This window comes from Aethalodelphis obliquidens, unplaced genomic scaffold, assembly GCF_003676395.1.
Source record: "Aethalodelphis obliquidens isolate GAN/ISIS:26980383/991018 unplaced genomic scaffold, ASM367639v1 scaffold7, whole genome shotgun sequence".
In the NCBI taxonomy this organism is placed as follows: domain Eukaryota; kingdom Metazoa; phylum Chordata; class Mammalia; order Artiodactyla; family Delphinidae; genus Aethalodelphis; species Aethalodelphis obliquidens.
The window spans coordinates 5,782,754-5,801,569 of record NW_020837951.1 but is presented as its reverse complement, the minus strand read 5'-3'; the positions used below and the strand labels follow the sequence as shown (position 1 = coordinate 5,801,569).

Below are 18,816 nucleotides of genomic sequence, written 5' to 3'. Positions count from 1 at the left end.
GACCTTCTCTGGCCTCCCTCACTCTGTACCCCCACCAAGCCCACTTGTCTTGTGAAACGCTGCCTGAGATACCTGGCTGGTATCTATAGAAAGCAGTTCATAACTATCCCACACGCCCAGCAAAACACATCTGAGTGAGGAAATGTGACTACTGCACCTCCCTCCCCGGAGCTTCATCACTGATGTCACCTTGTGTCGTAGTCTGTTTATCCTCCTCGTCCACCTGGCCCCGTGGCTGTGTGTTCCCCAGGGGACCTCAGCAGGGCCTCAAGCCTTGCCTTGCGTTTCAGTGCCTCCCACCATTGCCGACGACCAGACAGACTTCACTGTGACCATGATGGCGTCCGTGGTCCTCACGTGCCACAGCACAGGGGTGCCAGCCCCAGCTGTGTCCTGGAGCAAAGCAGGCACCCAGCTGGGGTTGCGGGGAAACGGCTACCATGTGTCACCTTCGGGTAAGTAAGGGTGAGCCACGTGGACCTGCTGCTGAGGGGACACTAAGGGGCGTCGGGCGGAGGCTGTGAAAGCAGCCCGCCGGGGCCTGGTGGTTGAGAAGATGGAAAGTTCTGGCCTGGCTCTGCCATTCGCTCACTGTGTGACCTGGGAGAACCCCCTCGCGCCCCACCCCCCAGGCCTCAGTGTCCCCATCCACGCACTAGAGTATTGATATCCATCAGTCAGTCCCTGATGCTAGTTGGTAAGTTGGTGCTCCTTATGGCAGAATGAGAAAAATAATAGCGACATGAGAGTTTTCATAAGCTAGTTTTAGCTCATTAGAAGGATTGGCCTTTATTCTGAAATAATGCTTTTCTTAATAATTTGGTGTTGAGAGTGCCTTTCTTTTATGAGATTAAGGTGATAGTACATGGTAATTTTTTAAGTGTCTTTGCTTGTTAAAATAAAAAGTTGGCAACTTTATGGGGATTCTCTAAATTAAATGTATTTTTTAGTTGGTTGGTTAGTGAAATCCTAAAGTCTGTGAACCACTGGCCGGATCTGTGGTTTTCAAACTCTTCCAAAGCAATAGAACACTTCCTCTGACAAGTGGTTATGGGAAAGCCCAACACGTGAGAGAAGCTAGGTTCTGGTTCCATCTGAGGCTGGGATGGGAGCTGTGGGGTGGTCCAGAGTCAGGTGGGCCTCGCTCCCTTTGCCCCCTCAGCAGGCCCTCAGGGGTCCACGGGGGATGGTTTAGAAACCACCTTACCTGACTTGCAGCCTGTGGTCTGGGAAGGTTAAAATGGTATTCATTGAGCAGCCAAGGCTGAGGGAGAGAGGGCAAAGGGAGGACAGAGGAGGCAGCAATCTGGGGAGGCTTCCTGGAAGAGGCAAGTTTTGAGCAGAGTGCAGCAAGGATAACAGGGTGAGGGCCCATGGAACCAGGCGCGGGCGGTCCAGGGATTCCAGGCCGGGTAGTGGCAGATCCTGGCACATCACAGCCAGAAGGATCTAGAGATCGTCCTGTCTGATTCCTCATTGTACACCTGGCCCAGAGACTAGAAGTACCAGAGAGCAGAAGGGACATTGCCTACGGTAATGGTCTGAGCAGGGAGCAGAGGCAGGCCCAGGTTCCCCCGTGCTGCTTACAAATGGGCAGGGAGGCAGATTGAGTGGCCTGTAACAGAGACACCAGGGTTGGGTGTGTAAGAGCGCTGCCGGCTCCACCCCTGGGACATCTGTCCCAGGCCCCCTCACCCCTCTCTGTGCCCTGTTCCCGTCCACAGGTGCCCTGGAGATCAGGCAGGCGCTCCCCATCCATGCCAGCAGATACACCTGCACGGCCCGCAGCTCCGCCGGCGTGGCCCACAAGCACATGGTCCTCACCGTGCAAGGTAAGCGTCCCCGAGGCCAGACAGCCATGGCTCTTGGGGCAGGGAAGCTGGCAGAGGGCTAGAGGATTCTTTGGGAGAAAAGAAACAGCCCGCCTGTGCCCTCCTTTCCGACGTTTCTGGAACCCTTTGTTCCCTTTGGCAGCCTCTCTCTCTGGTGCTCAGACGGCCCCTGGTGGGAGAGGCCTGGGTGTTAATGGTGTCCCCAGGGACCTCTGCAGCCCTGTTCCTTTGCAGCCTCCCCCGTGGTAAAGCCACTACCCAGTGTGGTCTGGGCGGTGGCAGAGGAGGAGGTGCTGCTGCCCTGCGAGGCCTCGGGCATCCCCCGGCCGAGCATCACCTGGCAGAAGGAGGGGCTCACCGTCCCTGCAGGTGAGTCTCCTTGGCAGCCAGCGTGGGTGGGAGGATGACCGTATGAACCTGCGGTCCTCCTTCCTGCCCCCGCTTCACCTCCTGCCCTCCCGTCTCCCCTCACCACCCCAGAGCCCTTGATTCTGCCTGAGCACTCGGTGGCTGGGCTGGGAGTTTGGGTCCGGCTTCCGTGCTCGCTCTGCCCCCTCGTCACCCTGTGGCCACAGCAGGTCACTCGGCCGGTCAGACAGGACAGCCCAAGCAGCTTTCCTGCCCTCCTCGGGGGTCCTATCGCCCCAGCGACCGGCCCCCGATTCCTTCCCGCCAAACCCAGGGGTGAGGACCCAGGTCCTAACCAGTGGACAGCTGCGGATCATCCATGTCAGCCCAGAGGATGCTGGGAACTATTTCTGCGTCGCCCAGAACAGCGCAGGCAGTGCCCTGGGGAAGACTCGGCTGGTGGTGCAAGGTGGGCCCCGGGGGTGTGGGTGAGTCTGAAGTGGACCCCAGCGAGCTAGGGGCTTTGAGGCTCCTGAGAGCCCCTCCCTTCTCTGCCCAGCCCTGGTCCCGGGCGGGGCATGTCCCCATGTCCACCCCTACTCCAGCACGGCTTGTGGTTCTAGAAAGAATTCAAGAAAAAAACGACTCCCATTTTGCACCCAAGGTCTGGCTTCAGACGGTAACTCCAGGGTCGCCTCTGCCTCCTCTGGCCCCTCCGGGGAAACTAGTCTGGTCATTCTTCGTTCATTTTGGCTTTCCAGTAGCAACAGCCATTTCCGTCCGTTTAGTCACTGTGTGTGCATGTGGGTGAATGGGTCACTCTGTCACAGCTTCTTCACCAAGCTCCAGAAAGTCCCCAGGTTATCCAGACCACAGGGCCTATGACCAGGGGCCGGTGGGGGCAGCAGACAGGGATGGAGGAAGGGGCTGAGGGTGTGTCAAGTGCCAAGGGCACTGGGGCAGGGATGGCCCACCCCAGCCCACCCCAGCCCGGCCCAGTCACCAAGGGGACCTCCCTATCCCCACAGTCCCGCCTGTGATCGAGGCTGGCCTTCCCGACCTGTCCGCCACTGAAGGCTCCCACGCTGTCTTGCCCTGCACGGCCAGCGGCAGTCCTGAGCCCGACATCACCTGGGAAAAGGACGGCCAGCCTGTGTCTGGAGCTGAGGGGAAGTTCACCATCCAGCCTTCCGGGGAGCTGCTGGTGAAGAACTCAGAGGTGAGGGCCTGGCCCCAGGGAGCAGAGGGGAATAATAGTAACAGCAGGAGCGGCAAACACCTGCTGAGCCCCCCCCCCCCCCGAGCGCCATGCTCTGTGCTGAGCACCCCCTGTGTGCCATGCTCTGTGCTGAATGCTGTGCAGCTTCTTAATCCTGGAACCTGGGGAAGTAGGTGTTATCACCTTAGCTACAGATGAGGAAACCGAGGTTCAGAGTGTACCCAGGTTTTGAAGACATGCTATTGCCAAGAGGCAGAACCAAGATTTGAATCAGGACCTCTATGGCTAGTCCCTGGGGGAGGGAAGGAGCCCTGGAAGAGAGGGAGGGGGGAGCGTGGCGATGACTTTGTGTCCCCAAACTGCCTCAAATGTTCTTAACCTGAGCTACAGGCATGGGTGGGACCCCGGCTCCCTTCCCCCATCAGTACTCATCACGTTCTATAATTACAAAAGAAGTCGCTGTCCAGATGGATGGGTGGCTGCTGGGTGGGCACATCTCGAGGGGGCCATGGGGGTGGGGATCCTGCCCCACGGGGAGCCAGATGTGCAGTGGTGAGTGCACCAGCCCTGCTGCGATGCACCACAGAACTTCTCCTCTCGGAGAAGGCACCGAAAGCAGGGCCCGCCTCGGGGATGATGGATGAGGTGAGCACAGGTGAGCGGAGTGCAGGTTCCGTTCTGAGCACATAGGAGGTGCTTAGTAAATGGTGACTGTTACAAACGTGTGGTTAGATTATGAAGGCTGAAAATTCAATTAACAGTCAAATTAAGAAGGAAAAAAAGGGAATTTTTTGGAGCCAAGCTGAGGATTATAACCGGGGAGACTTGTTAGAAGTAAAGGCACGGTCACATACATTTTCAAGACGAAGAATCATACATGAGAATGACATACTCGTCTTTCACATAAAGTTCACCAGACACACAGTCCGGGTAAGCAGGTACAAAGTGAACAGCGAGTCACCATGACCCCATACAGAGCTGGGAAGGAACGCTATTCTTTTAGGAAGTTACATTGCTAGCGTCAGAGGAGAGGAAAGAAAAAAAGATCTTTACAGCTGAGCAGGCACACCCGTCCTTGAGGAGCTCTGGTTAACGTGTAATGCAGATACACACCGCACGTTAGGGATGGAAGGAGGAGGCCCAGAAAGACAGAGAATTTCACGTTTAGTTTTTCTTGTCCTGCCTTAAAATATAAATTGTATTTCATCAAAGCGCATAGCCATAGGAAGGCTGCAGGGAGGTGCAGTGGTGAAGCTGAGCTGTTTGCTAGCTGTGTGACCTTGGGCAAGTCACTTTGCCTCTCTGGGCTGGATGGTCCATGGGAACCTGCCAGGGAGCAGGTCTGCGGGGGCATTCTGGCCCATGTTGGGGTGGGGCGGTTATCAGGCTGACCCCTCCCTTTGCCCACAGAGCCAGGACGCTGGCACCTACACCTGCACTGCCGAGAATGCCGTGGGCCGCGCCCGCCGCCGCATGCACCTCGCCATCTTGGCACCGCCTGTCTTCACCAGCCTGCCTGGGGACCGCAGCCTGAACCTTGGGGACAGGCTGTGGCTTCACTGTGCGGCCCGTGGCAGCCCTACGCCCCGAATAGGCTGGACTGTCAACAACCAACCGGTCACAGGTCTGGGCCTGCTGGGGGCGGGTGGGACAGAGACCCAGGGCGCTGGGAGGTTGAAGAGGGTGGGCGGGTGGGGTGACCCAACCCGGTGAAGAGGAAGACGGTACCAGTCAGCCTGTGGGTTCTGGGTCTCCAGACTTGGCCCTGCGTTGGGGCACAGGGCAAACACACATGTGGCCCTATGTGACCAGTCACACGTCAGACCCAGCAAGAAGCCACCTGTGAAAAAGACTCAACCCTGGAGACCTCAGGGCCAGGAGAGGGGCCTGTGCTCCAGCCTAGCACTGCTGCTCCCATTGTGGGCCCCTCAACACACTCCATTCATGGGGGGCTCTCTCCTCTCACCTGGGTCCCCAGTGACGTTTAGGGAGGTCCAAGGCCTGCACAGGCCCTGTGGTACTCAATAAACGTCTGCCGAATGGATGAGTTGCTAAGTCTCCTCCGCTGCAAAGTGGTGTTTTCACATCCTCCTGTACCCAAGTCCAGGTGCTGGGAAACGAGCGCTCCACCTTTGCACACCTGTGCAGAAGGCTTTGCCTCAACCTCACTGCTTCCTGGGCGGAGAGATCAGGAGAGAGATTCAGCCTCTCTGAGCCCAGCTCTTCATCTTGAAATAGAGATAACAGGGGTCCTGAGGGTGGAACGATTTAATGCAGGAGGTTCGCCTGGCAAGGCCTCGCCCAAGTAAATGCCCCGTCGGTGTAGCACGTGTCCTTATTCCCGGTGGAGGGGCACTGTCTAAGGATTACAGGGAAAACAAAGGCTGTTAAGAGCATCTATCTCGGGACTTCCCTGGGGGTCCAGTGGTTAAGACTCTGCGCTTCCACTGCAGGGGGCACGGGTTCGATTCCTGGTCAGGGAAATAAGATCCCTCATGCAGTGTGGTACAGCCCCCCTAAAAATTAATTTAAAAATATAGCATCCATCTATATGTAACGCATGACAATATCTCTATAAATGCCACATGTTAATAGGCCCCCGAAGACCTACCCTTGGCCACTCACCATACTCGCGGTGTGGACTTGAAAATGAGAAAAGGCAGGTCTTCAACCTCCTCCTCATCTCCTGATCCTATGCCTGCCACGATAGCATCCCACTTGCTTAGGCTTCCAGCAGGGAGGGGACGCTTTGTGCCTTTATGAAGCACCTGCTGGATACCGAGGCCTGAGTTAAGTGTTCAGGGCAGGAGGTCCCTGGCACCCTGAGCTCAGAGCCCCCTGGGGCATCTCTTTCTCTGCCACAGAGGGAGTGACCGAGCAGAACGGGGGCAGCACACTGCAGCGGATGGCAGTCACCAGAGAGGACAGCGGGACCTACGTGTGCTGGGCCGAGAACAGAGTGGACCGAGTGCAGGCGGTCAGCTTCGTCCACGTGAAGGGTAGGGAGTGACCATGTGGTCTTTCTCCAGACCTCTGCTGACCCAACCTAGTGGTTTTTCGAAGAAACTGGCCTCCTAATCTCTGAACTAGTACCTCTCCACCCTGGCTGGGCAGTAGGATCTCCTGGGGGGCTTATAAAATACCGAGGCCCAGGTTCAACCCCCGACTCAGGAAAGGTGAGGCCTCGACATCAGTATTTTTTACCCTCCCCAGATGACCGGCTGTAGGGAGAACTGAGATCTGACTCATCAGCCTGAAGCACTGCCCTCAGCTGGATGGTGTCCATGTGGGAGGGGGATGGGGGCCAAGGTACCCTGGCACACAATGCGTGAATCTCGCCAGCCTGCCGGTTGCTCCCCACAGCCCTGCCCCCCACAGCCCTGCACAGTAACCCTCATGTCACTGTGACTTGTATGTCCAACTTTAGGATGGGAGGGTGGGGCTCGATGGAGGGGAATGAGCTGCCCAAGGCACCAGGATTCAACTGTACTGTTGGTAGATTCAACCTCAGGAAACCGGCAGGGATGAAAACCAGCACAGGGCATCCAAGAGTGGTTTAAGAGTTGCATGAAATGAGAATCAGGGATGTCTTAATGTTGCTGTGTCCAACAGAGGTGTCCTAATGATCGTGTAGTCCTTGTTTTCCGAAGTACCCTGCCGCTGGGCTAATCCGTCTCTGAGCGCGAGTGTATGACACTCATACACTTTCTCCCCTCCTGTGCCTGTCTCAGGCATCACTAATCAATCATAGCACTATCCCCACTCAACTTCAAATCCTTCTCAGCACAGTGTTCCTGGCAGCCACTGCCAGTCTAGTTCACTTGACCTGCGACATGGAAGCTGTATGCCATCCCAGATGTATTGACTCCACACAGCCGTGCTGAGCCAGCAGGAACCTCCATAGGTTCCTGGGGTCTGTCTGGCAGGCTTTTGGGGATGAATTTATGGGGATTTTAGCCTGAAGGAAACCTCCTTTCTCTCTCCTTGTCCACTGTCACCTTGTGCAGAGGCTCCTGTCCTACAAGGGGAGGCTTTTTCCTACCTGGTGGAACCCGTTGGGGGCAGCGTCCGGCTGGACTGTGTGGTCCGTGGAGAGCCAGCACCCGACATCCACTGGATCAAAGATGGCCTTCTGCTGCAGGGAAGCCGGCTCCGGCACAAGCTGCAGAATGGCTCGTTGACCATCCGTAGGACCGAGGCAAGGCGGGGCCTGGGCTGGGGCCACCTGGGACAACCCTCCACTTTGTCTGATTATCCAAGACGGTTCTTTAGGTTGGCACCACCCTCTACAGTCTACAAAGCATTTTCCTGCCTGTACCCAGAGATCCTCGCCTGACTAGGGTGACCTCCAGCCAGTGGCTTAACTTCTCTGTGCCTCAATTACCTCATCCATTCAATGGGGCTAATAATTGTTCTACCTTGTAGATTTATAGTGAGAAATCAGTGAGATGACCCACACCAGGTGCTTAAGAGTGATCGGCCCCTCAGTAAGGCCAATATATGTTACTAATAACAACCCCATGGAGCAGAGTAAGCGGATAAGAGTGCCTCATTTTACAGATGAAGACACTGAGGGTCAGAGAGGCCCACAGCCCGTAAGCACCTGAGGCAGGACCCCAGCCCAGGTCTCCTGATTCCTACTCCACGCCATTTCCAAAGCCTTGAGCTCGGGGGCAGCCCCTGCTTCCCTTCCCTTCTGTGTCCCAAGTCCCAGTGGTCCTGCAGAATTCCACAGTTTGATGATGTCAAGGACTCATCTTAGGGGTCCTTGATCTTGCCCATCTTGGAGGCTGTCTCAGACTGGTAAAGGCAGCAGCAGCAGCAGCAGCAGTAAGGGTTGCCGTGACCTGAGTATTTGCTGTGGACCAGGCACCGTGCCTCGCAGTTAGGGAGCATGATTTCATTTGATGCTTACAACAATCTTATCGGTTATTATCCCCGTTTTAGAGATGGGGAAACTGAGGCTCCAGAGACATGGTGAACACTGGAGCCCGGATTCGGTCCCATCTCGGACTGATGCCCAAATCTATACTCTTAATTGCATGCCGTGCTGCCCGCTGACAGTCCCTTGGGAGTGACCTCCGGGATATTATCTTCTGGGCGTGGACAGTGGCCTCAGGCTGCCCCAGCTCCATCTCATGGCGGTGCTGCCACTGGAAGCGAATCTGAGCCAGGATTCTTCGAGTTGCATCGCTGCCATGGTCGTGGATATCCTGGGAAGAAACTTCCCTATCACCACGGCCAGGAAGTGCTGCAAACCCTCCCCCTCTGGAAGACTCGAAGTGCGCACTCGCACAATAAAAGCCCCAGGGAGCCTGCAGTGCTGAAACCTGTTCTTGTCTAACTCAGTGTTTCCCAAACTTGCTCCAACACAAAACCCGTTTTCTAAGGAATTCCTAATAATGTGCCGTGGAGTCATAATACTTTAACGTACACAGTTTGGAAGAGGTGGATCTAAATCATGCTTCTGCAGCGTATAGCTCCCCTTAGAGCAATGAGTTGTCACCACCCCAAGTTCCAGGGGTGAAAGGGGCTGGATTCTCTTTGGATTCTATTGACAGGCAGCCATGGAAGCCCCTCTGGTGGAATCTGCGGGCCCCTGGCTGGCTTATGCTCTAAGCTCCTCCTGGTTAGATGGGTCATGCTCCAGGTGCCCCTGTCTGTGCCCAGCTGTCCCCAGATGCTCCCCGCCCCCTTGTCCTCCTCTCCTGAATGCCACGCCCCCGCTCCCATGCCCACCCACAGAAGGACAACGCGGGACGATACCAGTGCCTGGCGGAGAATGAGCTGGGCGCGGTGGAGAAAGTGGTGGTCCTTGTGCTGCAGAGTGAGTCTCAGCCCCACCTTTCCTGGGCCCTGGGTGGGGACCAGGTGAGGTGGGCACCCAGTGAGGTGGGCGCCCAGGGGGCAGCTGTGCCGAGGCTGTGGCTGCCGCCGCCCAGGCTGTGTGATGGGAAAGGAGGGCCATTCTGAATCTTTGTTCAGAACACACAGTTGAAGTCCCATGAGCTGTCTCCCCAATGTGGAATGGGAATTAGGGGCTGGTGAGTACTGGGGACCCAGCAGCCAGGCCTGGGAGGCCTGTTTATTCAGAACTCAAAACTGTCATTGAGATCATAGTGACAGCTCCTGTGTTTGCCAAGCAGGTTATAGCTAACAATAAGTCCAAATAGGGATTTAAAAAAAAATTTTTATTGGAGTATCATCGATGTACAATGTTGTTAGTTTCTGCCGCACAGCAAAGTGAATCAGTTATACATACATATATATATATATATATATATCTCCACTCTTTTTTAGATTCTATTCCCATATAGGTCATTACAGAGTATTGAGTTCCCTGTGCTACACAGTAGGTCCTCATTAGTTATCTATTTTATATATAGTAGTGCGTATTGTATATGTTAGTCCCAGTCTCCCAATTTATCCCTCCCCCACCAGAATAAAATAATGCCATTTGCAGCAACATGGGTGAACCCAGAGACTGTCACACTGAGTGAAGTAAGTTAGACAGAGAAAGACAAATATCATATGATATCACTTATATGTGGAATCTAAAAAGCGATACAAATGAACTTATTTACAAAACAGGAATAAATAAGGATTTTTAATGAAACTTTTCATTGAAGATTCACACACAGGAGGAGGGTACATGTCACAAGAGTACAGCTCAATGAATTTTCATAACATGAACCCACCCAGGTAACCTGCACCCGGATCCGAAAATAGAACAGTAACAGTTCCCAGACCCGCCCCCCCCCCCCATGCCCCCTTCCAGTCTCTACCCGCTCTCGAGGGAATCACCGTCCAGAATTTTGCCTTTTTAAAAAATAGCTTTAGCACTTCCCTGGTGGCGCAGTGGTTGAGAGTCCGCCTGCTGATGCAGGGGACGTGGGTTCGTGCCCCGGTCCGGGAAGATCCCACATGCCGTGGAGCGGCTGGGCCCGTGAGCCATGGCCGCTGAGCCTGTGCGTCCGGAGCCTGTGCTCCGCAACGGGAGAGGCCACGACAGTGAGAGGCCCGTGTACCGCAAAAAAAATTAAAAAAAAAAAATTTAAAAAAAAATAGCTTTATTGAGACATAATTTACAGACCATAAAATTCACCCATTCGTATTATTCACCCTTAAAAAAGAAGGAAACTCTGTCACATGCTACAACATGGATGAGCCTTGAGGACGTCATGTTAAGTGAAATTAGCCAGTCACAAAAAGACAAATACTGTGTAATTCTAATTGTATGAGGTCCCTAGAGCAGTCAAGTTCTCAGAGACGGGCAGCAGAATGCTGGTTGCCAGGGGCTGGGGGGAGGGGAAAGGGAATTAGTGTTTAATGGATATAGGTTCAGTTTGGCAAGATGAAAAAGTTCTGGGGATGGATGGTGGTATTGGTTGCACAACAATGCGAATACAGTTAACACTGCTGAACTGTACACTTAAAAACGAGGAAGATGGTAAATTTTATGTTATATGTTTTTTACCACAGTTTTTAAGTGAAAAAATCCACCCATTATAAGTATACAGTTTGGTGATTCTTAGTAAATGTATAGCATTGTACAACCCATTTTTAGAGTATTACCAAGTTCCCTCTGCCCATTCGTAGTCAATCTCCGTTCCCACCTCCAGCCCCAGGCAACTGCTGATCTGCCTTCTGTCCCTACAGATGTACCTTTTCTGGTAATTTCACATACATGGAATCATACGCAGTTTTTGGTTCCAACTTCTTTCACTTACCGATGTTTTGGGGGTTCATCCATGTTATAGCGTATGTCAGTACATCATTCCCTTTTATTGCTCAGTAGTATTCCATTGTCTGGATTGACCACATTATGTTTATCCATTCCCCAGTCACTAGACATTTAGATTGTTTCTAGTTTTTGGCTCTTGTGAATAATGCTGCTGTGAACATCTGTGTATATGTCTTTGTGTGGATATATGTTCTTTCTCTTGAGATTCCTGGGAGTCTAATTGCTGGGTGACCTGATCACTGTATAAGTCACTTTTTAAGAAATCAGCAAACTAGCTGTACAGTTTTACTTTCCTTCCAGTAGTGAATGATGTTTTGGTTTCTCCATATCCTTGTCAACACTTGGTAATGTCAGTCTTTTAAATTTTAGCCGTCCTTGTGGTTACAAAGTAGTATCTCACTGTGGTTTTAATTTGCATTTCCCTAATAACTAATGATATTGAGCATCTTTTCATGTGTTTATTACTCTTTCATATGACTTCTTTGGCTAAGTGCCTATTTATGTCTTTTGCTCGTTTTTTAAATTGGATTGTCTTGTTAATATGTTCTAAGAGTCGTTTATGTGTCTGAATACAAGTCCTTTATCAGATAGATGATTTGCAAATATTTTCTCCCAGTCTGTGGCCTGGATTTGCATTTCCTGTATTTTGCCTTTGAAGAGCAAAAGTGTTAAAATTTGGTGAAGTCCAGTAGTATTTTATGGATTGTGTTATATTTTAAAAATCTTTGTTTAACCTAAGGTCACATTGTCTTCTGTAATTTTTACAGTTTTTGTTCTTATATTTAGGCCAAATCCATTTGAGTTAATGTTTGTGTGAGATAAGGATCTAAATTCCTCTTTTTTTTTTTTTGGCATATGGATATCCAGTTGTTCTATACCATTTATTTAGATCTTTTCCATTTCTCTCAGTGATATTTTGTAGTTTTCGGGGTACAAGTCTTGTACTTTTGTTAAACTGATTACTAAGTATTGCATGATTTTTGACGCTATTGTAAGGGGAATTCTTCTCTTAGTTTGATTTTTTGGATTTTTCATTGCTAATACATAGAAATACAATTGATTTTTGTTGTCTCGATCTTAAATCCTGCAACCTTGCTAAATTAGTATTTAGTTCTAGTAATTTTTTGGCAGATTCCTTGGGATTTTCCACATGTCTTCTATGAGTAGAGCGGTTTTACCTCTTCCTTTCCCCTCTGGATACCTTTAATTTCTCTATGTTGCCTATGGCATTGATTAGACCCTGTGACACAAGGTTGAATAGGAGTGGCCAGAGCAGGCAGCCTTGCCTTGTCTCCAGCTTAGGGAGGAGAGCATTCAGTCTTACACTACTGAGTATGATGTCAGCTATGGGTTTTTATAGATGCCCTTTACCAGGTTGAGGAAGTTCCCTTTTATACCTAGTTTGTTGAGAGTTTTTGTCGTGGTTGGGGGTGAGGGAGGGAGGTTTCTGGTTCCAGGCAAGATGGAATTAGAGGCACTTCTGCTTATGCCTCTCGCTAAGGACAGCTTAAAAACTCTAGACTTTATATAGAAAACAAACACTGAAAGACTCTGAAAGGTAGAGAAAAGAAGGGTGGGCCAAGAATCTTGGGACCTATGGGATGATATGGCAGCAAAATCCCTAGTTTTTCTTCTTGCCTCGTATATCCTGGGCAGGATGCTTGAGAAGCCAGCAACCTGGAAATACCAATGGGCTCAGACAAAATAAAATAAAATAAATAAAAATGAGGGCCCCCCAAAAGTCTGCTCTCTCTTGCTAAAGGACCAGAAAAAGGACAGCATATCAAGCTAGAAAACTTAGGTAATGACACCCTGTTCCAGCCAAACACCCATCCACAAAGACCAAGTGGGAAACCTACACTTCTGCCTTTTCCTTGCTGTCCCGAGGCACCCCTCTCCCCGCACTGCGGGGTGGGCAGGGGGTCATGGTGTCAGATGAGGCCACGTGGGGGCAATCACCCTCCCAGCCAGGTCTGATATCCGTGGAGGCCTAGTGTGAACTCTGAACTGTGTGCCTGCCCAGCGATGGTAAAGCACCCCTTCTTGTTCTGGGGTGTCAGTGGAGGCCAGCTGGGGAAGCGGGGTTTCTACCTTCACCTGGAAGTAATGAGACCACACCTCCTTCCCATGGCAGCGTCAGAGGCAGCCTGTTAAAACAAAAGAACTAGAGTCTTTCAACTCAGACTTGAAACTCATTCATCATACCAAGAACAAGGAAAATCTCAACTCGGCAAGGACTTGAAAGCGGCCGTGAGCAGCTGTGAACATGCGTAAACGTGAAAAAGTAGAAAAGCTCAGCAAGGAAGCTGATACAAAGAAGAACCAGATTAGCACTAAATTTATAATAAACAAAATTAGAGACTCAGTGGATGGGTGTAATTGTACAAAGAGGACAGAGGAAAGAATTAGCAAATTTGAACATATAACAGTAGAAGTTAACTAGTCTGAACAACAGAGAGAAAATAGGCTGGGGAAAAAAATGAACAGGGCCTCAGCGATCTGTGGGACTACCCCCAAACGATCTCACATTCATTCGTTAGAGCCTCAGAAGGAAAGGAGAAAGACAGGTGAGAAGTAATCAAAGACACAAGAGCTGAAATTCCCCCAAATTTCACCAGATACATAAACCTACAAATTCAAGGAGCTGAGGAAAACTCAAACAGGATAAACCCAAAGATGTCTGCACTGAGACACATTGCTATCAAACTTCTAAAAATTAAAGGCAAACTTCTGAAAATTAAAATAAAACTCCCATCTTCCATCAATGAAGCGGAGCATGGTTGTGGAGTAATTCAAAGTTCAGGCAATTCTGGGGGGTGATCAGGAAAGACCTCTTTTTATTTATTTATTTATTTTTTGCGGTACGCGGGCCTCTCACTGTTGTGGCCTCTCCCGTTGCGGAGCACAGGCTCCGGACGCGCAGGCTCAGCGGCCATGGCTCAGGGGCCCAGCCTCTCCGCGGCACGTGGGATCCTCCCGGACCAGGGCACGAACCCGCGTCCCCTGCATCGGCAGGTGGACTCTCAACCACTGCGCCACCAGGGAAGCCCCGCAATCAGTTATTTTTAAATTAAGATATATGGGTTGTAGTTTTAGACATAATGCTATTGCACACGTAATAGACTACAGTATAAACATACTCTTTATATGCTCTAGGAAACCAAAAAAATGCATGTGATTCACTTTATTGTGATATTTGCTCTATTGCGGAGGTCTGGAACTGAACGCGCAGTATCTCCAACGTGTGCCTGTATACAAAAATAATAAGATGTTTCTAAAAGCTGCCCTGGGCCTCCCACAGGTGCCCCGGTGTTCCAGGTGAAGCCCCAAGACGTGACAGTGAGATCTGGGGATGCCGTGGCCCTGCGGTGCCAGGCCTCTGGAGAGCCGGTGCCCACGGTGGAGTGGCTGCGAGCGGGCCAGCCCTTGCGGACCAGCCGGCGGCTCAGGACCCTAACGGACGGGAGCCTGTGGCTGGAGCGCGTGGAGGCTGGGGATGCGGGCGCATATGAGTGCGTTGCTCACAACCTCCTGGGCTCTGCCGCAGCTCGGGCCTTCCTGACCGTGAGAGGTATGGAACCTCCCTGCCCAGACCTTTGTGGACGGGGGTGGGATTCCCTGCCCAGCGGGGCCTAAAACAACAGAACTATATGATCTTGTAGTTCTGAAGGGTGAAAATCTAAGATCCAGGTGCCAGCAGGGTTGGTTGCTTCTGAGATATATGGTAGAGAATCTATTGCAGGCCTCTCCCCTAGCTTCTGGGAGTTTGCTGGAGTTCCTTGACTGTAGAAGCCTTGCCCCTCTCTCTGCCTTCATGATCACGTGGCATCCTCCCTGTGCTCGTGTCTGTCTCTAAATTTCCCCTTTATATGAGGACACCAGTCATATTAGGTTAGGGCCCACCCTCACGACCTCATGTTAACATGGGTACCTCTGTACACAGACCCTACATTCAAATAAGGTCACGTGCTCGGGTACCGAGGGTTAGGACTTCAGCACATCCTTTTAGGAGGACACAGTTCAACCCATAACAGCATCCTTACTTTTTTAATGGAAACAACTAATTTGTACCTTGTGTATGTTAACTGTAGAAGGGCCAGATAATTTTTTTAAATGTGTGAAGATAAAACTAATGATAGTTAGCTCCCATAATTCATTTAGAAATAGCTCAGGTAATTATCTGGGGTATATATTTCTACACTTTTTCTCTGAATGTAAAGAGATACACTTCTTTCTTTTTACAAATGAGGTCAAGTGTACAAGTTGTGTTTACAACATGCCATATTTTCTTACTCTATCATGGACAGTAGCCTAGTTCACACCTTCTGTAATGATTTCATACCATTCCATAGGAACATGTTTTTTGTTGTTGTTGTTTTGTTTTTTGCGGTACGCGGGCCTCTCACTGTTGTGGCCTCTCCCGTTGCGGAGCACGGGCTCCGGACACGCAGGCTCAGCGGCCATGGCTCACGGGCCCAGCCGCTCCGCAGCATGTGGGATCTTCCCGGACCGGGGCACGAACCCGTGTCCCCTGCATCGGCAGGCGGACTCTCAACCACTGCGCCACCAGGGAAGCCCCATAGGAACATGTTTTAAACTTAATTGCTGTTGGCTTCATTAAATAAACAACAGGTTTGTGGGTTGTTTTTTTTTTCCAGTTTCCCCTCCAAACACCGTCCTGTGGTGCACATCTTTGTGTGCTGGACTGAATATTTCTATAGGATAAATTCCTTCAAGGGACATTGCTATATAAAAGATATTCAAAGGCGTTGAGGCCCCCTAACTCTCTCCCTCCTTTACCATAAGTCTGGGGAGGGGCACCCTGGCCTTGTGGGGGACAAGAGGCTGCTGAGTCACCTCATGTCTGAGAAGGTTGCCAGTGGCTTGTCATTCCTGGCCTCCAATTTCCTGTCCCCTTCTAAAACTGCCAGGGTCATGCTGGTGCCTTCTTGTCTGCTGCTCCCGACACCTCCTTACCCCGTTATTACAAGGCCAGGGGAAGGTTCCTGGCCTTTTCCTGTCCCCCCCATAAATCCCAGAGCTGCAGGTATTGACGAGGGACATCCCAGATGGGCATCAAATCTCATCCAACCCCAGCTAAGGGCTGCAGGAAATGGCGTTGCTTCCTGGAATCCAGAATTAACCAGCCCCCGATCTACCCACTTAGGATCTTGGCAGAGGAGTGTTGTATGTTAGTTTTTTGACAGATCATTGGCAATTCGTTGTCAATTTCCCCTGAGGGCTGGTGAGTGGAGAGTCAGGCTAGGTTCTGTCTCTTGCCATCTGTCCAAACGAGGCAGCTGGCCCATTAGCCAGAGGAAGCATCCCCCTGTGCCTGTGGAATCCATTTGATTAGTGCTGAAGAGCATCTGCTAGCAGACTGCCTGGCGGCTGCTAGGAATTCAGCCCACCCCAGCTGGGCCAGCTGCAGGGCAGCTGGAGCCAGGGCCACTGATGGAATGGGAAGCGTTCAGGTGGCAGCATTCATTTCCTGGCCCGGTGCCCTGCCTCCTCCAGTGTGCCAGGCCCCCCGCCCCCATCACTTGGCATTTTAGAACCCAACAGGTCTGTGGTGCATCTGTGGTCCCACCTCCTCATTTTATAGATAAGCCAACTCAGGTGTGGCTTGGGGGCCAGACGTGCCCAGGTTTTCAAGAAGGTGATGGCAGAGCCAGAATTAGAAGCTGGTACCGTCCCTGTGTGGGGCTCCTCTTAAACGTCTCCCTTCTGTCTAGAAGCCAGGATCCCCTGAGTGTTGAGTTCATCGCCCATTAGCTGTGTGTCCTTGGGCAAGTTACTGCCCCTCTCTGAGCCTCGGTTTACTCCTTCATGAAATGGAAAACAGTACCTGCATATCCCTGAGGGCACAGCGGTGGATAGTGTCCCTCTTGTTCTCTTCCTTCCTCACAGGGGAGCCCCGGGGGAGCCGGGGCAGCATGACTGGGGTGATCAATGGGCAGAAATTTGGTACGGCTGTCCTCAACACCAGCGTGCAGCAGGAGGCACGTTCTGGGGTCACCACCATCTGCAGCAGCATCAGCCACATCCCTGCGAGTGTGGGTAAGTGGGGGCCAGAGCACCTCCTGCGTCTGGGGACCCTCCGACCTGAGCTGAGTCTGAGTCAAAGTGGATCGAGGTGCAGGCCACCTCCTCTCCACCCCGCAGCCCCCAACCAACCAAAATAACTGCATTTAAGATCAGCCCGAGAGTGCGAAATTACCAGTATTATGTGAATGCAGGGTCAGACTGTGACTTTTGAAACCACTGATTGCTGTGTGAGGTTTTTTTCCCACTGTTAAGGCAGGAGCTGCTACCGAAGGGAAGGGGTCACTAGCAAGGAGTAAGGGATGTGGGCTGCAGGGGACAGAAAAGGGGAAACGTGGAGAGTAAAATAAGCTAGAAGGCCCAGAGAACCAAGACATGGCCACTTCCAAACAGATTCGTAAAATAGCGTGTCCTAAGCAAATGGAATGTTCTGGAGAGACGTTACAGACGCTGCTGTAATGGACCTGCCGTCTCACCCTGCCCAGGGGGTCCTGCATCCCCTCATGGGGGTCCAGAGCAGGGAGAGGGCAGTGTTGACAGGGGCTTTGCTAAGAGCAGCCCCTCCAGAGCTGCCCTTGACCACAGACTGTGTGAGCGGTGGGGGGTCAGGGGACTCTGGCTTGCGGGTGGGGGGGTCGCTCCGGGCTGGCTGTCGGCAGAGAGGGAGTGAAGTGAGACGCTGCCCAGGTGTAGCTGCTTCTTCCAGCTTCAGGAGCAGGAACCACGGAGAAGCATCTGGCTCCAGGCCGGGCGTGCCTGGCTCTGTTTAGTGGAAGCAGAGGCACAGAGAGGCCAAGACGTTTCTGCTGCCGGGGACAGGGGCCCAGCTGGCTCCTGTGAACGTCAGCCCTCTTGTACCTCTTCTGAGCCAGCAGTGTGGCTGAGAAGCTGGACCGTCCCTGGCCCCAAGCAAACAGCATTGCCCCTTCCCCAGTCCCAGGCCCCACCTGGCCAGAGAGGAGGGCTGGGCATCGCGGGAAAAGGTCTGAGAATCCGTGTCCAGGGCACTTCTGGGCTCTTTCTTCCAAGTCAGTGGTTTAGAACCATCCTCCCTCTTCCAGGCTCTTCTGGAAGGTGTCTGCAAGTTAGGTGTCTCCTAGTTGATTTTCTGCTTGGTCCAGCGTGTATGTAGTGATGGTCAATGCAGTCCCATGCTCTGTGGTGACCCGGTAGCCCTCAATATTTATTGAATTCAGTTGAATATTAAAGGCACTTTTTTGTATAAATATATTTTGCTAATTTTCACAGCTACTCCGCGAAGTAGTTTTTGTCTTCACCGCTTCCCACCTTCTGACCTAATTCCCGGCCCAGGCAATCACGGGCTAGGCCTGGGTCGGGAGGCAAAGGGCTGAGCTCTCCTGGGGGCAGCTGGGAGCTGCAGAGAGACCTTGAGCAGGAGAGCGGCTGCCCTCGGGGTCTGGCTCTAACCCAGCCTCTGTGTCCACCCCGTCCAGGGCCTCTGATGCGGGTGCTTGTGGTCGCCATCGCCCCCATCTACTGGGCTCTGGCCAGAGAGAGTGGAGATGCCCTGAACGGCCACTCCCTGACGGGCGGCCGCTTTCAGCAGGAGTCGCATGTGGAGTTTGCCACAGGTGAGCGGGGGTCTCCCCGAGGTGGGCCAGGTGGGG

The 18,816-nt window shown here is 52.1% G+C and overlaps 1 protein-coding gene across 1 annotated transcript in view; it reads left to right on the top strand.

Moving 5' to 3' along the window:
- Positions 1-18,816, top strand: part of HMCN2 (hemicentin 2) — a 44,066-nt gene that overhangs the window by 23,359 nt on the left and 1,891 nt on the right. Inside the window, 12 exon segments of the mRNA XM_027104531.1 lie at positions 291-455; positions 1,725-1,832; positions 2,067-2,201; positions 2,515-2,649; positions 3,209-3,399; positions 4,810-5,023; positions 6,264-6,398; positions 7,407-7,597; positions 9,145-9,226; positions 14,445-14,714; positions 17,054-17,203; positions 18,643-18,780. Of these exon segments, the coding sequence (XP_026960332.1) occupies positions 291-455; positions 1,725-1,832; positions 2,067-2,201; positions 2,515-2,649; positions 3,209-3,399; positions 4,810-5,023; positions 6,264-6,398; positions 7,407-7,597; positions 9,145-9,226; positions 14,445-14,714; positions 17,054-17,203; positions 18,643-18,780 (1,914 nt within the window).